The 12,516-nt window shown below is 32.7% G+C and overlaps 1 protein-coding gene across 1 annotated transcript; it reads left to right on the forward strand.

Annotated features, from left to right (window-relative positions):
* Positions 1–3,767: 3,767 nt before the first annotated feature.
* On the forward strand, positions 3,768–7,583 carry LOC113398811 (cytochrome P450 6B6-like). Its single transcript, XM_026637744.2, has 2 exons — positions 3,768–5,295; positions 6,799–7,583. The coding sequence occupies exons 1-2, from the start codon at positions 3,933–3,935 to the stop codon at positions 6,975–6,977; spliced, it is 1,542 nt and encodes a 513-aa protein (XP_026493529.2). The 5' UTR covers positions 3,768–3,932; the 3' UTR covers positions 6,978–7,583.
* Positions 7,584–12,516: the final 4,933 nt, after the last annotated feature.

Here is a 12,516-nt window from a genome sequence, read left to right on the forward strand (position 1 = left end):
GAAAAATATGCAACATGTCTTAGTGTTTTAAAAATACAAATTAATTTGCGCACTCTGTCTGTTAGTAACTCTATATGATCTTTAAATTTAAATGCTTGTCAAGAACAATACCAAGATATTTAATTTTTTCAGAAGAGGTTATAGACATTGACAGTTTGAGTTGTTTTTATTGGAACAAGAGTGAAGTTTGAGGAATACTGGAGTTTTCGGTTGAGAGTTTGAACGAATGGAGAAAGTTATGAAATTAGTTTTTGTAGCGTTGATTGTAAGGTGTAAAGAGTGGACGCAATGCAGGACGGAGTTCAGCCCATTCTGGGCTATAGTTTGGAGTTCAGGCGAAGATTTACCGATGAAGGTAATAGCGGTATTGTCAGCAAAGGAGACAATTTGTCCATTGGGTATATGCATTCCACAAAGGTCATTTATATAAATAAGAAATAGAATTGGCCCCAAAATACTACCCTGTGGAACGCCGTAAGAAATTGACAGCTCATCACTAACATGCTTGCTTATTTTGGTAATTTGAGAACGATTAGTAAGATAGCTGCGAAAAAAATTTTTTTGAGTACTCCTAACACCTAGTCTCTCAAGTTTCGATAGGAGTGTGGGAATAGAAACGGTGTCAAATGCTTTGGTAAGGTCTAGGAATACTGTCAAAGCTTTGTGTCCGTTATTGAGATGTTCGACTACATAATTGGTGAGCTCATGGACGGCATCTGTTGTACTTTTGTTTTTCCTAAAACCAAATTGTTGGGAAGAAATTAGATCATATTGTTCGATATAGCAAACAAGTCTTTTATAAACTAAACGTCCAAGAACCTTCGATAAGGCTGTTAAAATGGCAATAGGACGGTAATTATTTATGTATTTATGTAGGTATTATATATAATATAGGAATTACTATAGCCTTCTTGAATGAACTTGGAAAGACGCCCATGTGGAAGTATTGATTAAAAATATGACATAGGACAGGTGCCAGAGTTTGTGAGTACCTTTTAAGTATGACTGATGAAGTGCCATCCCAACCAGTAGTGGAATTTGATCGTAAGCCTTTTATAATAGTAACAATTTCATCAGAATCTGTTTGTTCCATAACAAAAGAGGATAGGTTATTTGCTGAGGGTGCGAGTGAAGATAAAAGTGTATCATCAATATTATGATTAATTTTGTCAGCTAGATTAGAACCGACATTGACAAAAAACTCATTTATATTGTTGCATGCTTGTAGCGGAGTCGAATCATTCAGTAATAATTGTGAACTATGCTGTTTAATTTTAGAAGTAAAGCATATTTTATTAAGAGTTTCCCACAGTTTCTTAGTGTTATTGTCTGCTTTATTAATTTCTTGAGTGTCATATAATCTTTTTGCCTTTTTTAGTATCTTTGAACAAAAATTTCTGTATCGTTTGTATGTTATGTTGAGAATTTCATTATTAGGAAATTTATGAGATTCTTTGTGCATGTGCATGATCACGATTTCGCATATACTTCAATAAACCCTGAGTGATCCATGGTTGTTCTCTTTCTTCTTGGGACCTTTAAGACTGTTGTACATTCAGCGATTGCTAAAGACTTAAGTTTATCAGTAGCAATATCCGGATTTGAAATAGAGGTTATAGAGTGAAGATTTAGACTTTTCAATACATTGTCTAATTTTTCGTAATTTGTTTTGGATATTTTGTTTGTAATATAACTCGAGTCATTAAGACAATTACGATCTGCAAGACCAATGAGAGTTGAAGAATGGTCAGTGATGGATGAATTACATATGAGTGTTTTGGCCGGAGACTCTGAGCGTAATATGACAAGATCTAAACAATTGTTGCCTCTTGTTGAGAAAGTGTGAGCGCGAAGGAGGCCATGGTAAGCAAGGGTGTTAAGATAATCCTGGGAACGTGAATCTAAAGAAGAAGGTTTTATATCTATGTTAATATCGCCTGTAATTATAACTGATTTGTATTTATCAAGACAGGGAAGAATAATATTGAGGCAAGAAATAAAAGAGTCAATATTGCCATGAGATGGTGATCGATATATACAAAGAATAGCAGTGTTGGAGTTAAGAATAATTACTAAGCCAGAGGCTGAATTTTGAAAATCAGGTTCATGGTATGTAAAGGAAAGATCGGATTTTACGTAGACAACAACGCCGTCACTTTGATTTAAATGTTTAACTGTCTGAAGTGAAGTGTAGTTTTGGATATTAGGAATATATGTATGTATTATTTTTACATGGTAGCCAGCATTCAGTCAAGACTAAGATGTCATTGTCAAATGGAATGCGCTCTGTGAAGGTAAGGAAATCGAGAAAGTTGCAATTGATGGACCTAATATTTTGAGTTAAAATTTTCGTATACTTTTCAGAGTTTATAAAAAAATAATTTGAATGCTCAGGTATGAATATCAGTTACAGAAAAATCGTCTACATTATGTATTAAAGTATTAATATGACTATCCATTTGAATTTATAGGAAGTATTTGTGTAGAAAAGTGGTGAAAACAGGTCGTCTATAAAAAACAAAAATAGTAATAAGTAAATAAAAATGTAAGTTTCCCATACAGTTGGGTAAGGCAAGATTTGTGGTAAATAATTTATCTTCAATAGTGGTTGATCGGTATACTACGCAGGTAATTAGTTTATATTTAGAAAAATATGAGATAAAGCTGCAATAAAGTTAATTGTTCAGATATGTAATTTACAGATTTTTCAATTTCGTTATTTGTAATCTCAATGTTTGAGTATTGGTTTTTAATCTCGAGAATATGATTTTCTAATTTATCCATGCGCGTATTATAAGAAGAGGTTACTTGTTTTAGTAAATCTTTGATTTCTTTTTTGAAAAGTGAAAGATCAATTCAACACTTGGGGAGCGACGACGTTTGGCTGTTTGGGTCGTAGATAAGTCCGGTAACAACTGTTCGTCATGATATAGCTTGCGTATATCTGACTCTGAGCGCGAAGGTGAATTATACGTTGTAGACGAATTAGGTGGTGTTTTGTACATGTTGTAATGAAATTGGATAAAAATAAAATAAGGCGAAAAGGATTCCACAAATTTAACAAATACTGCACTAACGAGTGGAGAGTCTTTGACACTAGCGAGTTATAAGGTCACTTCAATACGACACAGTAAACCACTATGTACCATATTTAATAAAATTATATTAAAAAATCAAAACAAAACCTACCTATTCATAAAATTAGTACCTATATGATACCAATTATAGTATCATGACACAAATAGGCAATAGCTTGGTGGTTTTGTCACGATGGTCCCGTTGTTAAACGCTGGTATTTATTTAGTTTAATTCATATCGTGCTTGGTGGTGAAGAAACCAGCGGAACCGGATTTAAAGGCTTGGAGGCCCTGAGACATAAACGTAGTACAGCCCGAATTTACTCTAACTTTTATTGAATTATTTTTGCATATCAAATATATGAATATGATGTTTATACGTTAAAAAAGATTTATCTTGAATTACTATAAGATTACACATTGCGTCAAATTTCACAATATCTCTCATTTTCGATGGCTGATTTTATTATTATGCCTGACAACCAATTGATGAAGTTTCTTTTTTTTTTTAATTTTGTTTAATTTTTTCTTATATTTAGTATAGCTTTAAATCAAACTTATCAATTAACTTAAGACTGGCCATGTGGTATTATAAAAGTAAATCTTATCTTATTGAAGTACGCATCAACACATTATCATTCGCTACATACGAGTACGCCTTATGACTCGCGATATACATATATAAGTCGTTTCCGACGAGGACTGTGATCAACTTAGTACAGTTGAGTCGGCGCTAGTGTTCGCGCGCTTCCCACTCCTATTTTCACACTTGACTAGTTTGTTGTTGTATTTATTCGCTTTTAGACTTCATTCTTATAAAATATACTTTATGCAAGTCTAGTTTAAGACGGTAAAATGCTTGCGGTCATTATAGTGGTAATTGTGGTTTTGGTTCTATACTTATACGGAACAAGAAACTTTAAGTACTGGGAACGAAATCAAGTTAAACATGACGAGCCAGTAATCTTTTTCGGTAACAACACAAGAAATTATTTAATGCAGAAAAGTGTATGCCAGTTGGCAGTGGAGATGTACTGGAAGTATCCAAATGAGAAAGTGGTAGGGTTTTATCGAGCATCTCGTCCTGAACTTATTATTAGGGACCCTGATATTGCCAAACGAATACTCACAACAGACTTTGCTAGCTTTTATCCGCGTGGACTGAACATGAACACCGATGAGATAGAACCTTTGCTTCGGAATTTATTTTTCGCAGACGGTGACCTTTGGCGGTTACTACGTCAACGGATGACACCCGCTTTTACCAGTGGCAAACTGAAAGCTATGTTTCCATTAATCGTGGAACGAGCTGAACGGCTGCAGGCCAGGGCACTCAACGCCGCTTCCGAAGGACAGGAGATCGATGCTCGCGACCTCATGGCACGATACACGACTGATTTCATTGGCGCCTGCGGCTTCGGACTTGACTCGGACTCACTCAAAGAGGAAAACTCCGCTTTTAGAAAACTTGGAGCTAATATATTTCAAGCGGGAGTTAAAGAAATTTTCATCGTTGTTTTAAAAGAAGTCTTTCCCAGCATATTCAACAAATTAAAACTTATGACTCGCGTAGAAAAAGGAATTTACCAACTAGTGAACGAAGTACTACGACAACGAAACTATGAACCATCGGGTAGAAATGACTTCATAGATCTTTTGCTTGAATGTAAGAAAAAAGGCACAATTGTTGGCGACTCAATAGAGAGAATGAAACCAGATGGAAAACCAGAAATCGCAACTTTAGAAATGAATGAGGATCTCATAGCGGCTCAAGTATTTGTCTTTTTCGCTGCTGGTTTCGAAACGTCCTCCTCGGCAACCAGTTTTACCCTACACGAACTAGCTCATCACCCTGATGTACAAAATAAGGTACAAGAGGAGATTGATAGCGTTTTGGAAAGGTATGATAACAAACTAAGCTACGATGCCATTAAGGAAATGCACTACCTAGAGTGGACATTTAAAGAAGCAATGAGAATATTTCCTTCGCTTGGTTTCTTAATAAGACAGTGCGCAAAAAAATACACTTTCGAAGATTTAAATCTAACTATTGATGAAGGAGTAAGAGTAATAATACCTATTCAAGCAATGCAAAATGATTCTAAGTATTTTGATAATCCGAATGAATTTCGCCCTGAAAGATTTGATCCGAATAATTTTAATGCTGACAACAAATATGTATACTTACCATTTGGTGTTGGACCTCGAGCTTGTATTGGTAAGTCTTGCGATACCACATTAAAAAATTAAATAAATATATGTATGTATAACTATGCAAAAAATGTATACCGGTTTCCCTACGATTAGTTCATCGCGGTTAATGTCAGGTGTTATAGTAGTAAAGTTTTTTATTATATATTTAGACGTATAAGCAAATGGGACACCTGATGGTAAGTGGTCACCACCGCCCATAAACTACTACACTACATAATAATGTAAAAAATATTTACCATTCCTTACATCACCAATGCGCGAATAACTATGGTAATTAAAATGTTATGTCCCTTGCGCCTGTAGTTACAATGGCTTACTCACCCTTCCAACCGGAACACAACAATACTGAGTACTGCTGTTTGGGGGTAGAATATTTGATAAGTGGGTGGTACCTAGACGGGCTTGCTAAAAGCCCTACCACCGAATAACTAGTATTATTAATTATTACTTTTTATTAATGCTTCATAGAGGTAGAAAAAAATGTGTTCCATAAAATTGGTAGGTAATAAAAGTTACAATACTACAATCAAAATCTTCCAATTTCAAAATTCGAATTGTAAAGTGATGACCCTCTGACCATGTGTATTGAAGTGTAAGTGCCAACGCTCGCCGCCGCAGCATCGGCTTGTTTTTCTGCCTTTATCTGCGAAACAACTGGCTCGACTCGAAAATTGTATTGATCAAAAATTTACTAATTTTTCAAGGTGTAGACCTTGCTTTTGTAGGAAACGATTTCCTCCGAGATCGTGACGTGAAAATATATATGACGGCATAATCCTTATATTCTAAATTTGCCCTTGAAAATTAAATATGCGGTTATTTTGCCTATCATATTCGATTTAAGCACGTCGTATGCGTACCAAAAATTCAGACAGACGGAGGTATCGGCTAAACGGAAAAACATCCGACTTTGGGTTGCAAATTAATAAGTATTGTCAAGAAAAGACCTATTTTCAAAATTCGAAATACGTTCTATAAAATTTATTTTATTTAAAGGTTCGATAACCTGATTCAATGGTTATAAGCAAAATAATCAATGTAAGGTGAAAATATTATTTTTGGTATATTATTACAATTTAAGATTACAAACAATAATAAATGGCATAAAAAGTTCAAGTGACAAAATGGCAACGCCGGAAACATCGGTCACCGCAAAAACATTTTTAGTAAAAAATAATAAAATCACTACTTGCAAATAAATAAAACAAACTTTAGCATACAATATAAATATATATGTAAAAAACTTTGACAGTTCCATAAGGTCGTCCGATACCTCCGATTGTCTGAATTTTTGGTACGCATGTTATAAACGTATTCTATTTATAATATTTATGTTCACACCGTTCGTATTCAGGTAAAAACGACCTGACATAGATATCATTTCACAGTACAATTTGGGTCCAAACAATTTTTGGGCATCTCTTTTAATGAGTTATTTTTAGTACACTGTTTGAGTAAAGTTTATTTTTATTGGATTAATATTAATCGATTGACGTGTGTAATCCAGGTGAGCGACTCGGCCTGATGCAGTCGCTGGCGGGGCTGGCCGCAGTGCTGTCGCGTTTCACCGTGCGACCCGCACCCTCTACGCTACGACACCCAATAATCAACCCTACCTCGGGCATCGTACAAACTGTAAAAGGTGGCTTGCCACTGTTGTTCCTAGAGAGGAAGCCTAGAGGCTGAAGGATTTTGACTTGACCGGTTCGGACAAAAATGTTATTACATATTATAAAATATTATACTATAATGCATTAATTACGAAAAATCTTTGTGATTTTAATTAACAGGAACGATACTTTGTGAAAATGTCGTCCATAAATGGAATAACTGTTGAAATAACACAACAATCGTTGTGTCAAATTACGATCATTGTACTGAACAATATTTTTGATACGAGTAGTAAAGCTGTTAGGTACGACTAAATACGGTTAGTTAACTTGTATAATACACGACATTTTTTTAAAATAAAACAGAATAATTACCTTAATAAGTTTTTGACCTGTAAAATATTATCCTTAACAATTTCTTATATTTTAATTTTTGTTGACAGAATTTCAACCTTCAATTATTGCAATTTAATAAATCTTGGTTTACACATATGTATTTAGACAGTGGAAAATTACATCCGGTCGAAAATTATTCCCTTCGAGGTAAATTAGTTGACGACCACTGTTTATTTTGTATATTTTGAGATAGAATAAGGTATTTTATAAGTATATAACAAAATAAACAAACATTAACACTAAATAGTTTAATGCAATTAAATAAAGCTAACATGTATATTTCTTATACATTTGTTTTAATTTCCTTGATATGATATGTACATATGTGTGTTGATATGTGTGAAAATAACATAATATTCGTGAACATATATAATAAGGAAAGAACAGAAGTGATTTAAATTAGATAGGTACAGTATTTTTAGTTTATTTTTTAACGGCGAGCAATTATTACTCTCTAGTCTACAAATCATTCATTGCGTAGGCGACGATTCGGGAAAACCCAAAACTAGGTCGATATCGATTTCGAGTTCTTATCGAATTGCTTTTTGCATTTTGCAAATGCGTGTACGAGTATGTACGAGTTAATAAAAAATATAAAACTTCTATCTATATACACGACACTTTTTTTATGAAATATACTAGGGATCGTATGTACTACACGCTTGAGGCGTATATTATAATATACACAAATGAATAAATTTTATTACAAATATACACTCATATAATACGCGAAAGATAAGTTGGCTAGCGTGGAGTTTGCTTCATGAGATAAGATGTGTGATTATGAAGTTTGCACTTCATAAACACTCATACTTGTAAAACAAGTGATTTATAAACAAACACAGCTAATTTAATTATATAGTCATAAATAAATTAAACAGATTTATTTGTATTTTCTACATAACACACTATTTTATTTAAAACTAGCTTAAGCTCACAATTAAACTACTGTTGTTTTGATGTTTGTTTATGATTTCATTGATTACAAAACTCGTTAAATATACTTATCTATTTGGGTCAACGACAACAAATGTGTTTATAAGTACATTTATTATTAATTATTCTTTTAAAAAATTCTAGTTGATGAAGTTTCGTATGTCATCCTAATTAGTCAAATTCTTAACCACTTAGGTCTCATAAATAATTTACCTCCAAACTATAAACGAATTAATCTAATGATACCTATATTTTTTTCTAAGATAAGTTTTGATACAGTCTAGATACATTAACTTAATCGATAGATTTTATACATAGAAAAATAGTCACAAGTCTAGTTTATTTTTATTACAAAGCATTAAATCTTAACAAAATAAAATTACGGATATAAATTGCGTTTTACACTTGGAACCGTATTTTAAAAAAATTGTAGGTATACCTAATGAGATATTTGAATAAGGAACATGTTTCATAAACCCAATCCACTCATACGCCACTATGGTATCCATTATCATAACATACACATTAGTCAGGAAGAAACTCGATCAAAATATTGCTTGAAATATCGAGCGTCAAGATGGCGCTAATTGTTTAATAAATTTCTAGTAATTAAGATTATTGTTAACACATGATGATGAAATTATCGCTAATATTATGTGTGCTGTTAAATTTCATTCTGATCCTTTTAACCTTTCGCACATGTTTGACTAAGAAACGTCCATCCCAACTTTCGCATTTATAATATTAGTAAGACATTTCACATGTTTAAATTGCAAAAAAATACTCCTTAAAATAATTTGCGTATCCTGTTTACAACGGACTTTTGTTGATATGTTTAACCGTTTCTGGAGGAAAGGACGTAAGGACTCATAAAAAACAAATGACGCATAGCTAATTAGGTAGATTATTATTTATTTTTATTTAAAAAAAAATTATGGGTCCCTACTATATTAAATTACTACAATGGAAATATAATCCAGATTTATCGCCTAATACATCAATACCTTTTGGAGTAATAAATAAATTTTAAAAAACACGCTATCGCCCGACATACCTTTTAGCGCGAATTTTGGTTGCTTCAGATATACAATTTCTGAGGCAGAAAATATGCCGCGTATATTATCAATTATTATTCATTTAAATTAATTAATGTTATTGTTGATTGTTATTTGTCCCTTATACAGTCGGATAGTTATATGCATTTCCTTTAAAAAGTCATTTTAACGTTTGCTCTGTGAGACTAGTTTAATAAATAATAGCTAATATTTATATAGAGCCTCAATATTACAAAAAAGTACAGATATGTATGTGTATTGTCTATCTTCGGCGTGAAAGGTGCCAGATCTCGCGCGTTCCTACGTAAACAGGTTGCTTAACCGATGCCGGTTTTCAGTCAATGGACTCGCCACTGAATGCTTGCTGTGCGTAAGGCAAGATTGTGTTACTAATGTCAGTAGGTATATTCTTTGTAAAGATTATTGATAATATTATTATAACAAGTATGTATGATATACTTTTATTTATACATAACATAACATACATAAACAGCCTGTAAATATCCCACTGCTGGGCTAAGGCCTCCTCTCCCTTTGAGGAGAAGGTATGAGCATATTCCACCACGCTGCTCCAATGCGGGTTGGTGGAATACACATGTGGCAGAATTTCGTCGAAATTAGACACATGCAGGTTTCCTCACGATGTTTTCCTTCACCGCCGAGCAAGAGATGAATTATAAACACAAATTAAGCACATGAAAATTCAGTGGTGCCTACCTGGGTTTGAACCCGAAATCATCGGTTAAGATGCACGCGTTCTAACCACTGGGCCATCTCGGCTCAACTTTTATTTATGCCTAAGTCGAATTATGCCACGAAAGGAAATACAATACAAGTGTGCGCGGTACATTGTAGTAAATCAACAAAAGCGTACGCAATTTACCGGTTATTCCTTAAGAGGACTACAAGAGCAAAGTGCCCTTGAGAATCGCACGCACACACTTACCGAATCGACAAAAACGGCAAGCCCGTGAACTAATGGTTAAGCGAGGTAACGAGGTTATGCCCAAATATTCTAATAGATGGAGCCAAATCGAGCGAAGTAAGATCAATCATAAATCTCATAAAAAATAGATAGGGCAACAGAATTGTTTTTATTTCTTTCGATGTTAGTTAACAAATGATTATAAAATAAAACTGACTCAATTAAACTTACAATATTTTTATTTATATTTTGTATACAATAAAATAGACAGTTAGTTTTAACCTTTTTTTTCTATTATTTATATTATTATACCACAATTAGTTCTTATACTAAATATTAAAACATACCAATTTTTAACATTTTATAAAAGTTTGATAATCTATTTATATAATAAAATCGTAAGTGTTCGAAATCTGTAGTGTAGTAACCGTGGGGTCACATATAGCGTAGTGTTTGTTCGTTTTTATTAATATCGGTTCACAGAGAAAAAATATACATTCAATTTAAAAAAAAATTACTAAATATTTACTAGAAAAAAATGTCGTCAAGTCGATTTGGTTGAATCATTGGTTAACTATGTTAATCATACTAGGTTTAATTATAAATCTCATAAAAATAGATAGGATATTAGAATTATTTGAATTGCTTTTGACTGTTATTCGAAAATGATTAAATTTTATTTAATTTAACTTGTATATACACACAAAAAATATGTTTATTAATAAAATACTCTTACCTTTTCATATCGTTCATATGTATGTTCGGCGCTTTATTTATATAAAAGTGTTTTAGTTTTTCTCACGCGTTTCACTTTATTTCCCATATTTACACAATTAAAATTTATAACAAATAATATAATAAAAAATAAATGCATGTCTGTCTCGCTTTCACGCTAAAACTACCGGACCAATTCAAATGAAATTTGGTACACAAATAGTCTTGAGCCTGAGAAAGGACATAGGCTACTTTTTATTTGGAAAAAAGGGCTGTAAAGGGTTGAAAAGGGGGATGAAAGGTTGTAAGTTGTTGATAGTATTATTATTTTTAAGACTAGAAGCATAAAACTTATATGTACACTTATAAACTAACATATCATGACACCCACTAAGGAGCGAATTTGGAAAATTCTACCCCTAATGGGGTGAAATAGGGGTTGAACGTTTGTATGGAAGTCCGTTATTTTTTAAGTTCGAAATATGAAACTTTATTTTTGGGATACTGGTTAAAAAGGAGTAGATACTTATTTAAGCATTTCTAGATAATCTACCACTAAGGTGAAAAAAGAGTTGAAAGTTTTTATGGGAATCAGTCCTTTTTTAAGTTAAAAACATGAAACTTTATTTTTGGGATATTGATTAAAAATGAGTAAATACGTATTTAAATGTTTCTAGATATTCTACCTGTAAGGGGTATAATAGGGGTTGACATTTCTTAAATAGATTAATCTGGAAGGCCGTCATTTTTTAAGTTAGAAGCATGAAATTTTATTTTTGTTTTACTGATTACAAATGAGTAAATACGTATTTAAGCGTTTCTTGATATTCTACCTCTAAGGGGTTGAACTAAGGATCGAAAGTTTTTATGAGAGTCAATCATTTTTTAAGCTAAAAACATGAAACTTTATTTTTGTGAAACTGATTAAAATGAGTAAATACATATTTAAGCGTTTTCTGATATACTACCTCTGAGGGGGGTGAAATAAGGGATGAAAGTTTTTATGAAAGTCCATCATTTTTTAAATTAAAAACGTAACTTTTTTTGGATATTGATTAAAAATGAGTAGATACGTATTTAAGCGCTTTTGGATATTTTACTCCTAAGGAGAGAAATTGGGTAGACATTTCGTATATAGGATAGTCTGGAAGTCCGTCATTTTTGAAGTTAGAAGCATGAAATTTTATTTTTGTGCCACTGATTAAAAATGAGTTGATACATATTTAAGCGTTTATGGATATTTTACGCCTAAGGAGGGAAATTGTTTTAATATTGCGTATACAAGTTAGTCTGGAAGTCCGTCATTTTTGAAGTTAGAAGCTCGAAACTCTATGTTTGGGCTACCGATTAAAAATGAGTTGATTCGCATTGAAGCGTTTCTGAATATTCTACCCTAAAGGCTGAAATACACACAAATGTGGTATACAAAGAGGTCTTACATTAACTTAATATTATAAGTTAATTTGTAAACATATTCATTTTCTACGCGAGCGAAGCCGCGGGTAACAGCTAGTTATCATTAATTTTTTTCATTTGGATTACTGCTTTGGATCATATACTTTTTTGCGTTGTAAAACTTGCATTTGCTC

Source organism: Vanessa tameamea, chromosome 14, assembly GCF_037043105.1.
Source record: "Vanessa tameamea isolate UH-Manoa-2023 chromosome 14, ilVanTame1 primary haplotype, whole genome shotgun sequence".
NCBI classification, from domain to species: domain Eukaryota; kingdom Metazoa; phylum Arthropoda; class Insecta; order Lepidoptera; family Nymphalidae; genus Vanessa; species Vanessa tameamea.